The sequence below is a fragment of the Watersipora subatra genome, chromosome 11 (assembly GCF_963576615.1).
Source record: "Watersipora subatra chromosome 11, tzWatSuba1.1, whole genome shotgun sequence".
Classification (NCBI taxonomy): domain Eukaryota; kingdom Metazoa; phylum Bryozoa; class Gymnolaemata; order Cheilostomatida; family Watersiporidae; genus Watersipora; species Watersipora subatra.
This window is the reverse complement of record NC_088718.1, coordinates 30,053,793-30,071,441: the sequence shown is the minus strand read 5'-3', so window position 1 is coordinate 30,071,441 and position 17,649 is coordinate 30,053,793. Positions and strand designations below refer to the sequence as shown.

Genomic DNA, 17,649 nt, shown 5'->3' with positions numbered 1-17,649 from the left:
GACATCCATGACGAAAGTGTCCAAATAATGATAGTTAAGACTTTTTGCTTTAGAAACATATTACATCTCACTTTGCTGCTTTTAGAAATCCATATTAATTAATTGGATTCTTTCAGTGTGTGCAAGCATTTTTTTGTTTGTCGTTTGCCTGTTTGCTTGTTTACCTGTTGGATTGCTTGCCTGTTGGCTTGCTTGTTTGCTAGCTTGTTTTTGTGCTCATTCATATGTTTATTCCAGTGTTCGTATGTTAGTTAGCCCGACTAAACTTTAGGCTTTTCCATAATCTTTTTTTTCAAAAATTCACAAGCATATGATACCTGTTTTTCGTCAGGTCACCAAAGAGTTTAGTTCGACGGCTCTTGCTGATTCCTGAGAAACCACTTCTTAAGCGTCCAACAGCTGGCTATTTGATTGAGCATATATGAAACTATGCTTAATCAGGCTTTTGATTATGTGTATACAGCAATTTCATAGCTCGAGGACCAATGGGTGAATACAATAGCATTGCAAGGAGTGATAATATCGCATTGTTTGACTGAATCAATGCAGCTCAGAAAATGGATCTAAGCTCTATTCAGGTTAAAAGCTACGAACGAAAGCTGTTAGCCTGTCTGACCAGCACTGGACAGCATCATCATGCGCAAGCAGCTGCGTTTTCTACTCCTCGTTCTGGTCTTAGTAGCAGCCATTCTGATCGTATTTGATCTTCAAAAAGTGAGAACTTCATCTGTTACACGGCTTTTACTTCCAGGTAAAACTGTAATATATAGACATTTCAATGTGCAATGCATCACTTCTAGCAGCACACGGAATATAATATATTTTAATAGTATTATACAAGAGAACTGTATTATACAGGAGATGTACATGCAGTTTGATTAAGTAAAGTTTATTACTAAATAGCAAACTATGTTTGCTATTTAGTAACCCAACACTTATGTTTTGCGTATCACTTTGGGAAAGAAAGGCTCAATTTTGTAACCTTCTTATGGAAAAAACGATACCTTGAAAGTTGAAAAGAGTTGTTATTGGGTCCTTTTGCCTTTTTATTGTAACAGTTATTATGAACAGAGCATAAAATTTGTGATCTTGTATAATTTGGTAGTTTATGGAACTTGCAGAAACACTTATGGATGAACAATGATTTAAATCAAGCATTCAAGGCTCCAACCTTTCAAAAATGAAAAGATGTTATGAGTTTGTGATGCGACATGATTTTTACCTAGTTTATTTTAATTCATACGTATTATTCATACGTATTATTAGTACTATAGGATACTTCCTCTAAGGTATATATTATTAGTGCTACAGGATACTTCTTCTATATGTATATATTATTAGTACTACAGGATACTTCCTATAAGGTATATATTTTTAGTACTACATGATACTTCTTCTAAGGTATATGTTATTAGTACTACAGGATACTTCTTTTAAGGTATATATTATTAGTACTACAGGATACTTCCTCTAAGGTATATATTATTAGTACTGCATGATACTTTCTCGAAGGTATATATTGTTAGTACTACATGATACTTTCTGTAAATTGTATATCATTGGACTAACAGACAAAGTTTTTGAAAAGCTATTTTTTAATCTTTCCCTTGAATAAAATATCAATTGCAAAAAACTAACATATATTTTTGATGGCCCTTTTAAGGTTATTAAGGGCTCAGCAATTCGTTGTAGTATGCATATTATGTTTAGATCAAAAATGTAGTTTTCTTAAGAGAAGAAACCTTTCTTTTCAGAAAGGTTGAGAAGAAACCTTTCTTTTAAGAAGCAATCAGATTAGGTACTATTTAGGTCAAATATTAAAACTTTCAGTAGGATTATTACAACAGCTGTGACTCAAAGAAGTTAAAAACCATAAGTCATGTTGAAAGGAGCAAAAAGCTTTAATGTCTATTAGAACATAAGTGCTTCGTATGATTTAGTTAACCACACACTGGAGTAATCAATCGCATCGACTACTTTCAGCTGTTGTTGACTATCCCTTGGTATTTGAGTACGATACTTAATTGTTTGAGTAGCTACAGGTCAATAAAAAGAATGTAGCACAAATAATAGCACTCATATCTAAGCTAGATATTGGGCGCACAGTGATGCGGAACGGAACGGTCAATGGAAGAAACATGAGCAGGTGCAGCGAATGACGATTGGTTGAAGGACGATTGGCAAATTGACAAAAAGGCAATTGGTTCTTAGCTGAAAAATCGTTTACTATTTTTGTTAAATACTTTTTTGGTCATCAGCGTTAACCAATTTGGAAAGACAAAAAATTTAGTTGATTTTATTAGAAATTATTGGTATTTCTCTATCATTTGCAATTGTTTTTGATGTTCGAGGTGATTTGACTGTCAGGTCAGGATGTTTTGAAATTAAAATTAATACTTGATTTGAGTCAAATGACCAGATCAAGTGAAAGTGTGATTATGACGACTATCGTTGTAAAGAGATCAGACAGAATAGAGACGTGTTACACTACAACTTGAATGCAATAGCTGGTATCAACTATACCAATGATAGCAACTAATGATATCATTTTGCAACTATTTTTATGAGCATTGTAACAGCACTCAAGCTTTACAGATGTTTATTTTGAAACATCCTGGCAGTCAAATCATCTCAAACATCAAAAACATTTACAAATGATAGAAAAATACTGATTCTTTCTGATAAATACACAACAATTTTGTGGAAGTTCATCTTCAAACCCGATATTTTTTTACAAATCAGGCATTCTACATGTAGACTCTAAGCTTTAGAAAATTTTCTTAGATACGGAATTTTTACAGGATAAAAGCAAATTTTGTAGGTCAGACCAGGCTGACAGTTTTGGAGCGTCAAGCTAAGCCATATGAAGTTGGGAAAAGAGTGGTGTACAGACCTATTGACAGTTGTCCGAGAGCGCAGTTTCTTGATGAATATAAAAACCCATGCTGGATTACTCAAGGGTGAGTCGTAAGAACTTTGGTCATGTTTATCATTACAATATTATCAAGGTAAGGAATATTTATTTGTAGATATCTGAACCAAATGGCTAAAGGACAAATTATTTAAAAGATCCAATGTAGTCACCAGCAAATCATTATGTTGTAAATATCTGCATATCCTATTATTTTTTCAACAAATAAAAGAATGTGTGACTGATAAAAGGTTTGACAAATAAAAGAAGGTGTGACTAATAATACAAGGTGTGACTAATAAAAGAAGGTGTGACTAATAAAAGAAGGTGTGACTAATAAAAGAAGGTGTGACTAATAAAAGAAGGTGTGACTAATAAAAGAAGGTGTGACTAATAAAAGAAGGTGTGACTAATAAAAGAAGGTGTGACTAATAAAAGAAGGTGTGACTAATAAAAGAAGGTGTGACTAATGAAAGAAGGTTTGACTAATAAAAGAAGGAGTGACTAATAAAATAAGGTGGGACTAATAAAAGGTGTGACTGTAGCAAAATTAACACAGATTACAAAAGCGGCTTCTGCACAATAAGTAAGGCGGGATTCTTCCCACATATTATTTGAAAATGTTTTACAATGCTTTAGCTTTTAGAGTAGTGCAGGAAAAGCTGATGATTACCAAAATTTCAATTAATTTAATTCATAAGATTTGCTTGAATATATTTAGTAATTTGAAAACCGGAAAAAAAGACTTCAGAAAATTAGAAAAAAAATGGTGATCGTGTAAGAGTAATTATTAAACTCTAAAGAAGAAAAGTGAAGACTTGTAAACATGTTTACAGTATCCTTTAACCTGTTATAAGGTGATAGTTTTTAAATAATAAGTATTCCATTACTGAGTTAGTTTATTGACCATACAGTTTACCTAACAATCCGTGAACTGACTGACTGTCTGATCTTAGAATGAAGACTAACTAACTTGTCAACTGCATTGCAACATCAAACTTATTGCAGTCATGTGGGAGTGAGCTGATAGGTGAGCAATTGTTAACTTAGGCAGAAAGAATGGCCTAGCAAACTATGAGTGTTTATAAATGATTAAATGTAAATTAGTGAGAGAATGAATAGGCAGGTCAGAATAGAATGAGAGCAATGAACAGTTGCACAAAACATTACACAGCTGTGTGAATTGAGGGAAAAGTTGGGTGGATTGAATAAGTAAGTAATTACCCAGCTAGTTGAATAATTGCGACAACAGATGGGTGAGCTTTTGAGAGAATGGGAGAGAGAGTGAACATGTTGGGATCTGAAAAACAGAAAAATAGTTGAACAAATATGTAGCTAGATTCACGAGCTCATTATATCATAGGCAAGTATGTAGACAAAAGTAATCATTCTTATGTCAATGAGTAAAAGAATGATCATAGGTAAGATACATGAATGCCTAGAGTAATTTAATGAAAATAAAATATTTACAAGTTGAAACTAAATCATGAGTATGTTTAATTTTGCTTCAGGAGAACTACATGTGCAGCAAGAGTTATGCTTCTTGGCTTTCATAAATCAGGCACAACAGACATGACAGAGCGGTTTACACATCACCCTGGTATCATTGGTGAAACGAGAAACTATTTCACAAATAGTTCTCCCTTGACGGAGGATTGCCCCTTGAAGTGGATGGAAACACATCTCAGTAATCCACTGTATGTATAAAGCCTGTTCTATAGCCTCTTCGTAAAAATTTTTATACAGGTTTTATAAATTAGATATCGTATACTATATAAAAATCATATTAAAGAACAATTGTTTTCAAATATATATTATAGTGCAAATAAAATGTAAAATACTTTGAAGTTAACATGTACAACCATTGATGCATAATTTTTATTTGTTACAGATATCTTGAAAAAAAGAAAGATATATTTTGTGACTGTTCAGGATGTGCTCTGATTCATAAACACCAAGAGCAAAATGAAACCTACCTGGTACGCCAGAGTGCCGCACAGTACTTGACTTACTCTATGCTTGACTCATCTCGCTATATTATAACCATGCGAGAGCCTGCAGATCGGACGATTTCTCATTTCTTCTTTATGCACAAGAAGAAAAGGGTAAGTGCTTTTATCGTGCACTTATTGGTCATTTTACTGTGTTTCAAAAAGATGTATGTTTGATTTACTGTAAGATCAAGGTTGATGCAACATTCACAAGACTATATAAATCGGTATGAGTAATCTCTGAAGCAATAACTATAACTAGTAAAAAAAAAACAGTACTCTAACGAGACAATACGTGCTTTTATTCAGCAAACATCGGTGACTGAAGCACATGTCAGATTATGTCTAGTTTATTGGTAGGTAAGATCAATAATGGTAATCAATAACAGTAAGTGGAATCTATAAAACAGCTACTAGATGGTAAAATGAAAAAACAAAAGTGTGTTAATCAGAGATTAGGCATTGAGATTTTGAGAGTCAGCTGTCAATTTGTACTAGTACTATCCCGGCAATCTGGTGAGTTGTGAGACACCGCTATAGGTACTAATAAACACCAAAGAATAAGTTTGTACACAATTAGTCGGCACGCATAGAAGGTGGTTGTTTAGTTCAGGTGTTAAAGTGCCCACCTCTGAAATGGACACCATGCATTCAAATCTCGTATGAGACAATCATTCATCTCAACCTCTAACAAAAGCGTCCAATAGGTGGGCACAACTCTTATTCTAATAAGAGTTGCTTCGAGCTTCTATTTTCGTTAAAGCATTAGAAATGCAGTACATTAATAGGGAATCAACCATGGTGGTGTTAGAAAGGGCATTCAACCACAATCAGCCATGGTTTAGTAGTTTGAGCGCATACTTATGATCAATAGGTTCGTGGTTCGTGTCAAACAATGACTTCTGGCAGTGTTCGATAAGGAATCCATCTACAGTTGCTCTTCACTATATATAATCCAAAGTCTGTATACCCTTGGCCATCAATATATACCATTCAAAAAGGTGGCTTTAGCACAAAAGAAATAATTAAATTTATTAGACACACGGCATATAAACAATTGGAGCGCTGTTTCGGAACTACTGATAGAAGCTGAAAGCTTATTATATGCAATGTTTAAAGTTCTCTCAAAAACTATTTATTTGCTGCACTTGTTAGCTCTTCTTATTCACTATCTACTAGACCTTTATCAGGAATTCTTGTTTAATATTTATCAGGTTTTCTTCATTTGACTTTTCAACCCTGAAACCAGCAATTGAATAAATACAATAAATATTGTATTTCAGTACACGTATGTAAAATATTTATAAGCCAGACAATAAGGTTAAATATAGACCAGACAACTAGGTACCATTATGTCAGAGTAGTCAAATGGTCACTTGTTTGATCAATAAGATGTGAGTCTGGAGCGGACAACCGTGGACTAAACATACTGCATGACTTTTAGTGTTATTTTTACTAAAGCAAAAACATCATTCAATAAGTACTGTTTCTACATGTAAGTGTAACCAACCCTAATGGTGTAAACATCTCTTTTCAAGTTAACAAATATTTTAGCAAAAAGTAAGCAACTCCAAATTTTACACCTCGCAAACAAAAGAGGTTGTTTAACATTCTACAGTAATTGTTGATTAGTACCAAAATTTATTTTAGGGCAAATGATCTATTTCGTTAACTTTTTTTCATACATCGCTATATTCGATGATTTTTGTTATTGTAGTTTGTGGCCTCTCTACACAAACATGAATAACTTTGCAAATAATCAATTTGAAAGGTGGTACAACAATATAATTTAGACTTACAAAATGGCGAGCTGCTATGGCTCAAACTTATTGCATTAAAAATCTGCTTTTAAATTAAAAAGATTTTGCCTTCACTCTATCAGTTTTGTAATTCCATGAGTTACCGGTTTAGCCTATTGTTTGAATTCTTTACCTCTTTACTGTATACTATCAATTGACTGAAAATTAACTGATGAGGTGCTTATTCATTGGGAATTCCCTACTTTCTGGCAGTAGAAGTTTCTCATTTTAGGGCATTGACCGGTTCTCTGTCCCAGCTTTGCATGGTTGTGTAAACAGCTCTCTATTTTGATTAGGTAAACAGATGCTATTATGTGAAGGAGTTAGCTAGTTAATAAAACAGCCAAGTTTGTTCTGGCTCAAAGTGAAACTATTTTTAACTCAAACTAGCCAACCGATTCTGTCTTAACTCTTTTTATATCACGAGCTGCCTAAATTGGGTGTGATTGGTCAAGAGCTGCACGATGCTGCTTTAGTAGACTCCATACCAATTCTTTCTGATTAGTGAGTAGCTAAATAATTAGCCTATCTTAACTGTACTTGAACAAACGGAAGTAATTACTTGCATGCCTCAGATAATGAAATCTTTTTTGCATTGGCTCAGATTTGCATCTGAACTAGTATGAAATCTATTGACTCAGATTTTGCATTTAGCCAATAGAAAACATGTTTACAACTTATCCTGAGCGTAGTTTCACTTTGCCAAAACTACTTTTTATCTCAAATTTTTTTAGCAAGGACCAGTTGTGTCATATTCATTACAACTGGAAACCTTTTGCCAATTTTAGATCTATAGAATTTGGATTATTTTTATTGGACAGTATTATTACAGAGGGCGATTGTTTAAAGATTGCATATGATATTATCTTTAAGATTAATTCTAATACCAAAGGCTATAATAGTATTGATAGCCAAAATGGCCGAAAAAGTGTCTAAGCTCCATTTGATACGCATTTGTGACATTTATGGCATCAGATGATGTAGATTTTCATGCTGATTAGATTTAGTATGAAAGCATTTATGTAGACTGTGTGGTTCAAAAGGTATAACGTTTTACCCCCGCCCTTGTCAAATATTAGGTTTTACAGAATACGTAATTATGTCTCGGTAAAGAACATTTGTTTTTGATGCAAGATTTTAAAGTTGTTATTGTGTTAACTGAGATTTTTTGTTAATATTTAATGCTAGACTTTTTTTTTATTTAAAAAATTAAAAGAAGATATTTGTACTAAATAGTAGACAACTATCCCAAACTAAAAAAAAAAACATTTATAAAATCACGCATTTCTTTTTGCTGATAAGGCTTTTAACTTGGGGTTCAGAAGACAAAAAATGAAAAGCAAAATATGTTGTCAAGCTCACTGAGTGTATGAAAGATTTTGTTTTTTAAACTGCATATGACAAATACATCATGTGTATGCACCAAATTCCTAGTCATATTACCTCAAAGTAACTTTTCAGGAACATTGTATAAAATAATAGCAATCATTGCCATGGCGCATTGTAATTTGTTTTCTAACTGTAAAGTTTTTCAGTTTTTTCTTCAAAACTTTAAAAGCGACACCAGCAAAATAATTAATAACTGAATCTTTTTACCCTATGTAATTTCTTGTTTAACTTAGTCAATACTCAGCAAATATGCTTACGCCGATGGTATTAATGTGACTCTACCTAAAGAGAGTAAAAAATATATGAGACACTAGCATCACTTCTCTCATAAAAAGATTAAGTTTATTTCCTTCTGACCAGCTAATCAGAATATAAAGCAGAACTCTTTTTTTTCAATGTCACTTCTAATAGACCGCCGCTTCTAATAGACCACCACTATGGTTGAAGGGTTAAAAAATACTGTGTCATGACGCTTAAATAGAGGTTTTACAGTAATTTTATCAGTATCAAAAGCAAGTTATGATCGTTTTTGGTAATTACACGTAACACAATCACACTTTAAATAATGCCTTAAATGATGCCTCATAAGAAGCTATTGGTGGTTCTTTGAGATTCAAAATTATGTATATAATGTTGGTAATTTACCCCAATTGGACCATATTTTAAGTGAACATTCTATGTTTTAAGTGAATGTTCTATGGTTTTTAAGGTTGTCATCATCTTTCTACTTCAACTACCTGAATCAAGTTTTAAGCTTAAATTTCTATGCCATTTTCTATGCTCATCTTTGCACTGAACCTTTTAATTTAGTGTATTCCTAGATCTTTGACACAATTCTTCAAGTCACTCTCTCAAGTCAGCTCTTTTATTCAGCCTTTCAACTTGGCTCTTTACCTCAGCTCTTTCACTTGATTTTTCAACTCAACTCTTTGATTCTGCTTTTCAGTTCCATTATTAACTCAGATTTTAAGCTCAAATTTTTGACTTACTCATTAACTCAGTTTTTCAGCTTAACTCTTCACCTCAACTCTTAACTCACTCTTTAACTCAATTTTTAAACTCAAACTACTAACTCAGTTCTTTGACCAGCCAATTAACTCAGTTCTTCAACTCAGTCTTGCAGCTCAACTTTTCAACTCACTATTGTATTTCAATCATTTAACTCAACCCTTAAACTCAATTTATTAACCCAGTTTTTCAAATCAGCTTTTCAACCCAGATCTACAACTCAAATTTTGCAACTCGCCTAATCAACTTGGCTCTTCCAATCGGTTTTTTACCTGATATCTTTCATTAAGCTGACCAACTCAACTGATTAAATCAGCTTATCAACTCAACTTTTCAACTCAACTTTTTCCACCCAGCTCTTTCACTATTTTGTCAACTCAACTTGTTAGCCATGTTTTGCATTACAATTTTTCTTCAGTTTGTCGATTCATTTTTTCTATTCAGTATGTTGACTCAGATATGGCTTTATAATATGGTGCAAATTCAAATGTAAACTTCAAGGTTTTATTTCCAAACATCAGCTATAAGTTAGACCAATCAGTTAGAGCATTATTGTTCAAGTTGGAACACAGTTTGAGCACAGACAATGATCGGGTTTGTCTAAATTATACAGTTGGAATAGATTTTTCTACTTGCACAAATTTTAGGATTGTTTACAGCAATAGTATTGATCCATTGATTTACACTGTTATCTGTTACACAATTCCCATTTGAAAGCTGTCTCAAATATACATGTATGTAATAGTAGAAACAGAATGAATAAAGTAATAGTACATAAATGCATAGATGCATAAATGCATGCATAAATGCTTACATAAATGCTTTTAGCTTTTTTAGGCTAACAATCCTTACAACGAGTACTCATTGGCGGAGCTGGGTAATTCCTTCTTCCATCGATTAATCTCAGAGTCAGTGGAGTCCTTTACAAAGTGTCTACCAAAGTATGGGACCACAGTTTGCATACTTAACAAGGAGCAAGCATCAATCTATCACCCACATCCATACACTGTTACAATAATGAGCGACAGCTGTTATTCTACCCTTCTCAAGGAGCTCTTAAAGTTTATCCCCAAGGTGACTAGGTTGAATAATATGAGTCAGGATTGCTTGCTGTTACTAAATTATAATATTAGCAAACTGAAAAACAATCTCAAGAGAATTTGCATAAACAGAAAGCTCATGATCGTGAATTATATTCCTAAAAGTAAATACAAAAATAAAGCTCAAAATTAAAGTCATTTTAGAGTGTGCTATTAAAATGTTTGCATAATATTGCCGCACAAATAATTGAATTTTGTATTGTTTCAATCGATATATATAAATCTAATTGATTGTTTGTTGTTTGTTGCTCTGTCGTCTGTATGTCCAGTTATAGGGATTAAAGTCTAGGAATGAAAAAACTGCTTTACACTTGCAGTTAGGGATAATATGAAGAGCAGGAGCAGACAGGTGTGCTATCACCTACGTCACACGTCCTACTTGTGATACTGTGGAATAATTAGCACGCTTGGATATTTTTAGCATACTTTAAGATTATGATTGCATCAGAGATTTTATAATCTTAATAATAATTTTATAAATTTTGCTGATTGTCTAAAATCTTGTTACTCAAAATAATAACATAAAACAGCATAAAATCAAGGTTTAAATAAAAAAATGTTTACAAAATTTTTTTTATTTTCACTAAAGGTTGAAGAGATATGCTAATAAATATTCAGCAAAACTAAAGTTTATTTTTGCAGGTTATTGGTTAAAATACTTCATTTATATTAGAAAGGTACTTGAAATGCATTCAGCAATGAGTAGCTAAAAATATTGTATAGTTTTAGAAAACTGGCTAAAGAAATTTGACTTGTGCAAGAGATTGCAGGTGAAAGTAAAAGATTATAGGTAATAATAGGTGATTGTGGATAATTGTAGTTGGCTGTGGATGATTTCAAGCAATTTTACATGTTTTTTAAATAGTTGCAGATGATTGTAGGTAATCATAGGTAGTTGTAGATTATTTTCAGTAATTATTGATGGTTTTAGGTAGTTGTGAATAAGTGTAAGTGATTGCAACTAATTAATGTTGATTACAGGTAATTTTAGGTGATTATAGAAGATTTCTGATGACTCTAAGTAATTTTTGGTTTTTCTAGGTTATTGTAAATGATTTTAAGTAATTTTAGATAATTGTAGGTTAAAGTTGATTGCAGGTGATTGCAGGTGATTGTAGGTAATCATAAGTGGTTGTAAGTAACTTTAGAAAATTGTTGATAATTGTAGTTGATTTTAGGTAATTGAAAGGGTTTGTTGATGATTGTAGGTGATCATAGGTGATAGTAGATGATTATATGTGATTATAGGTGGTTTTTGATTATTGTAGGTGATTGTAGGTGATTATAGGTGAGGGTAAATGTTTGGGTCATTATTTTATCAAAGCAAACACAGATCTTGATATTTTTTTATATTGCATTCAAAGAGACAGTGTCTAGTTGTGTATATTAATACTAGGCTTGTTTCAAGTTTCTGTTTGTTACTGGACTAAATTTTTTTAATGTAAAAATGTTAAAAGTCTTAATTTTGAAAACTTGATAAATTATATCCTAATGAAAATAATTTTTATTGAAGGAAAAGATCTACTTCTCGAAAATGGAAGACTATGCAAAGGATGAAGAGGAATCTATAAAAAGAATATTTAGGTTTGTTGGAGTCCCTGTCATTGAGAGGAAAGAGGTGAACAGGAATGATCTTCCAAAAGTAGCAAATTCTGGCTACGGGGCCAAACCTGTGCTGCCAGAAACAAAGGAACTTCTCAAAATGTTTTATGAACCGTTTAATGTAGAACTAGCTGAAATGTTGGGAGACGACAAATGGCTGTGGAAATAGAGTCAAGATAAAAAAAATGATAATCTTGCTGTATAACTTTAGTGTGTTTAAAATCATTTAGCCGATGTGGCTCTTTTGATCTGTCTGTTTTCCAATAGTGAGATTTTCAAAAAAGGTTTTAGAAGTCTTAAAATATTTTACTCAAAAATAAAAGCTGGCAGTATTTATGTTATTAAGGCAAAACTTGATTACAATAAATTGCATAATAACATTAAAAAGATTCTGTGAAATGTAACATGTGAAAGGAAAAGTATTAAGTAATATCTTACATTTGCCCTAAAATGGTCCCACAGTAATTTAAAGCCATTGCTGCGTACTTTTAGTTATCAAGAACTATCTTGAAAGTTATAATTGGTTTATTAATGTGAAATTATATAAAACCATAACTGCCACGAACAGCTTTTATCGTTTATCCTAGGTAAATCAGACACGCTGATTCTGACTTTGTACTCAAAATAAAGATTGGTCCACTAACTTCCAAAGTCATGAAAGCATTTTTACAACGTTTCAATTTTAGTCTCGCAAACGATACAATTGATACAACAAGCTCCGCCCATAAATATGTGACGAAGCCTAGCTTTTTAGGGACAAAAGTTGGGGATGTTTAGTTCGATCAAAAATTACATATAGAGATGGATGTCGTATAACCCATTATTATCTAAATTCAGCCTTCAAAATATCTGTCTTATATGAAAGGTAAATAGGCTATTTCACATTGCTTGTAGCGTGTTACAGGATGTTTAATAAGCAGTACGCCAAGAAAATTTTGCTTAAAACAGTGGGATAACAACGCTAGCTTTTGATAAAATTGCGCTTTCTGAGCTCATTGTTCTCGGCATTCAGCCTATTAAACATCCTGTAACAACTTACAAGCAATGTTAAATAGCTTATCTACCTTTCATAAAAGACTGAGATTATTTTGAAGCCTGAATTTAAATAATAATCGGTTTTAAGACACCCATCTCTATCATTCGAGATTGAACTAAACATCTCCAACTTCCGTCCCTAAAAGCTAGGCTATGTCATATATTTATGGGCGGAGCTTGTTGTGTTGATTGCGTCAATTGCGAGACCGATATTGAAACGCTGTAAAAATGCTTTCTTGACTTTGAAAGTTAGTGGATCAATCCTTATTTTAAATACACAATCGGAAGCAACGTATTAGATTTACCTACAAAAAAATGATGAAAGCTGTTTGTGGCAGTTATGGTTTAAAACTCTAATTATTTCAATTCAAATATGTAATATATAAATTTATGTACAGTATATGTATATGATAATGATACATAATAATGTATATTTTATATATAATAATGTGCACATTTATTCCTATATATATATTCATGTTTAATATATAGTAATGCATTTTAAGTATAAATCTTAAATTATATATATAATATTTGAATTTTGGCTCTAGCAAAAATAAACATAAGGGCTTACTTACAGTGGGGTGCAAAATTATAGCAACCTCGTATTCCATGTTGATTAAAAGATCGTCTCATATCTGCTTAGCTCCAAGTGCATAAATGTATGCAGCATTTTAAAATTTAACTTGTACTATTGTCATCTGCTTGAATAAATAAACAATTTTTGACTACAAAGAGTTACAAGCTAGACTGAGATCTAACTTCAAAGAGTCTCTAACTCTTCACAAGCTAAACTGACCACTAACATCAAAGAGCCTTTAACTCTTTACAAGCTAGACTGACCTCTAACTTCGAAGAGCCTCTAACTCTTTACAAGCTAGACTGACCTCTAACTTCAAAGAGCCTCTAACTCTTTACAAGCTAGACTGAGATCTAATTCCAAACCACGAAACAAACTTGTTAATTACTGAATATCTCGAAGTCATGTTGCACGCGCTACACAGAATGTTGGAAATATATGAGGAATTTACCAACAATGCTGAAATAACTCAAAGCGAAGATCTGGCTATAAATTTGGGCTATAAACATGTGTCAGGTATTTTTTGAATTAAAACAATAAAGTTGAAATATATAAAGTTTTGGTTGCATGTTTGAACTGCTCATATATTCTAGATAAATATGTTACATGGAATTGCTAAGTTCTAGTGATTTTTAGCACAGCAACCTTAAATGAAACATAACATATGTCGTATTGATTAGGGGGTTACCATAATTGTGTGCACTACTGGATGTTATGCATTCACTTTCTGCTATTGTCATAGTTTATGTTTCTAGTTCAATTGTTATCATGCTCTACGATCAAGTCTCTTTTAAAGTGTATCATGTTTTATTCCTAGCATACACTATGTTTCCATGATGAGGTTATTTCACAAGTTTGAGTCACCCACAAGTCATCCAAAATATAGAAACAGCAAAAATTTGCAAATGAAGCCAGTTTTGTTATGCGCAAATTTTTATTGAACGTTTCATGCTTGCAAATGAAGGAAATAGCACTTGCTAATGATGCACATAAAAATGCAATGTAAAATATTCCATTCTAAACATTTTCAATTCTTTGGACATTCCTATTTTAATTTGAGTTAGGTAAGAGTGCATCATTAGGATCTCTGGCATAGAAATTCTTGTCTTTTTTAACAAGGCGCCAGTGTCAGTCTGCAACATAGGAACATCTACAGAAACACTTATCACACAGTAACTGCTGTAGTTATTCCAAATACGCATCATCCACATAATAAACACTCAGTAAATAGCTATCTGTCAGCTTATTTCAGTGTCTGTTATAGATAACTTGCAATTGCTCACTTATTTGTTACTATCAATCAAAGGAATTTAAAACAGATGCCATCATTTATTAATTCACTAATAATTTTGTCAGATAAGTCACGTGTGATATTCCTGTGTTTAGGAGTTATGTGCTCTCCTTGAAGTATAACCTCATGAGTGTGCTTGTTTATAAGAACGCCTTTAGGAAATATAACTGAGTGGATTTCAGGCTCTGAGGACTTAAATAACTCTGTATACTCTAGCCCACAATCATAGAGGTATATATACCCTAACAAATAATCATAAGGCTATGTTTACCTTTGCCAATAATCATAGACGTGTATGTATTTTAGCTAATAATCATAGAGCTACAGTATATGTACCCTCACCATTAATCATAGAACTATATGTTCCCTCGCCAATAATCATGGAGCTTTGTGTACCCTCACCGATTATAATCATAGAGCTATATGTACTTTACCAAATAATCATGGGACTATGCAAACTTTAGCCAATATCCATAGAGCTATGTTTACTTTAGCCAATGATCTGAGAATGGAAATCGGCTAATTTAGTTTCAAGGAATGTTCAATATAAGCAAACTAGAACAAAATACCTTTTATTGAGTGTCAAACTGAAACGAAACTCATTTGGGTTTTTTCATGTTTGCTAAGCTTATGGGTGTGTGGTAACTGTGTGACATTTCAACTATCATGTTCTTGCCCAATTGTGGAAAAGGTAGAGCAGTTTTTTTAAATTATTTGTGTTCAAAGATGGTTGAAAAGCATTGAATCTAAAAGAACTTATTAGCAGCAAATATGTGCTTGTTTCTAAAATCTTAAAACGAATTAACCTGAAATGTCCAGCAGAGTTTAGCGCTTGCAAAAAGTGATAGCTTGAATATCATGAACACATGGCCAATGGTAAAACTCACTATTTCATTGGCTCACAATCACTCAGCTAGTTTTCAAAGTAAAGGCTGTCTGGTCCCTAAAGGCTGGTTTACACTATCTCTCCGTATTTCGGTGTTGATGCCACAATACTTCTGTGATCATCGATGATAACAATGTTCACACTATCAAAAACCCATCCACGTTTGCATCAGGAAATACTCCGAAACATTTATTTTTTTAACTTTTCGCAAAGAAACCTCTTTGCATTCGCATGCAGGAATCAAAAACTAATTTTGCAGCGACCAATATAAACAGATATGAATAACTCACGCTATCCACGACCGCGAATTACCATCGCCGAAATGGTTCACATTTGAAAGGGGGTCATCGACACTCTGCAAAGTATCAGAAAGTTTGACAGCTGCAAACTTTCTCGATGTAACCGCATCCTTCATCTATACCATCTGTTTATGGTTCACATAATCGAGGACCAACGCTGAAAGGACAACTCCGAGATATGGCGGTATAGTGTGAACCAGTGTTCATAGCAGACAGCATATAGAGCAAAGCTTCAAATTGTTAGGCACTTGCAGGGTACCTAAAAATTTTGAAACTTCACTCACTAAATACTTTACTCAGTTAAATATACTCATGGATGCTGTGTCAGAGTTACAAACTGTGAAAGTTAGAGTCTGCCACAAACAGTGTAGTAAGAAGTGCAATCTTGTTAAGATTGGAATCACAAGAATGGTAACTTTGAAAGACAAATATAAAAAACTGCTAAGCTAAGAATGTACCAGAGTTGGAAGATTGCCATGTCAGCGTGGGAAACATTAAAAACTGACAAACTGAGAGAAATGGCAATCCCACTTGTCTGCAAACAGAGTAGAAAGCACAACTCGCGCAATTACTATACCGATAAAAAATCAAGCATAGGAGCCATCTAGCCATTACAGCTGATAAGATTAAAATTTCTGAGATATGAACAAGGTAGACGTATGATCATACGATAATCAATTATGATTATCATTGACTGTCACCACTAAATTTGAAGGAGAACAATATATTACTTGAATTACCAAAATATATTCTACAAAGCAAACAACTTTATAGAGTGACAAACACAAGCGGAGACACATATACATTGATATATCGACCAGTCGTAAACAAATCGGGTATTTATTGTATTGGAAGAATTTTTATTAGGTGAAACACGGACTTTGTTTAGTTTGTTCACTGCTGTTTTTTACATTAGCAAATATTTGGGTCATGATCACAGAAACCATGGTTAAGTCGGGAATGTAAGATTTGGAGTTATCTACACTAGCAAAAGGAGAAAATTTTCACAGTTCTTTTGAAAACAAATTTTGATTCTAGCTTAATTACAGCAGATTTTATGGTCAATAAACTGAATGCATGTTCACCATTAGTGCTCAAACAAAGTTCTGAAAAAACTGGTGGTAAAGTTTGAGAAACGAAAAGCAATGCACAATTTTGTTTACATTTCAAAACATCATAGCAACCAATATCAAGGAATGATGATATTTATCTAGATTTTTGCATTCACATACAACAAAGTATGCTGAATTCAAATATTTAAACATATTTTAGCTGGCTATCATAGAAACAGCTGTATATATATCACAAAATGTTATAATTGTTCTTAATTTGGCAGATATCGAAGGGGGCTTGGCAGTATTGTCGATTTTGAGCAGAGCCATAGTATCACCAACAAAATCTTTAGGGAACACTTTAGGAAATCTTTAATAACACTAACATATCACACACCATACTATAAAAACTATAGACTTCAATCTTGTAACAACGAATAATTAATCTTATAAATGAATTATATAATAATGTTATAAAATTTTATAAAATCCTATTAAATCAACTAATTAATGTTATAATAAAATCTTGTAAGAATCTTTAGAAAGATAACAGTAACATATTGTACACCATCGGAAACTATAGACTTTAATCTTGTAAAAACGAATAATTAATCTTATAAATGAATTATATAATAATGTTATAAAATTTTATAAAATCTTATTAAATCAACTAATTAATGTTATAATAAAATCTTGTAAGAATCTT

At 32.6% G+C, this 17,649-nt stretch overlaps 2 protein-coding genes across 2 annotated transcripts in view; both read left to right on the top strand.

Moving 5' to 3' along the window:
- LOC137408426 (uncharacterized) overlaps positions 1-17,649 on the top strand; it is a 301,367-nt gene that overhangs the window by 1,074 nt on the left and 282,644 nt on the right. The gene's annotated exons all lie outside the window — the stretch shown is intronic.
- LOC137408737 (carbohydrate sulfotransferase 15-like) lies at positions 628-12,275 on the top strand. The gene is made up of 6 exons (XM_068095318.1): positions 628-751; positions 2,822-2,960; positions 4,423-4,608; positions 4,803-5,016; positions 9,936-10,172; positions 11,712-12,275. Exons 1-6 carry the CDS (start codon positions 637-639, stop codon positions 11,967-11,969), a joined length of 1,149 nt encoding a protein of 382 aa, XP_067951419.1. The 5' UTR covers positions 628-636; the 3' UTR covers positions 11,970-12,275.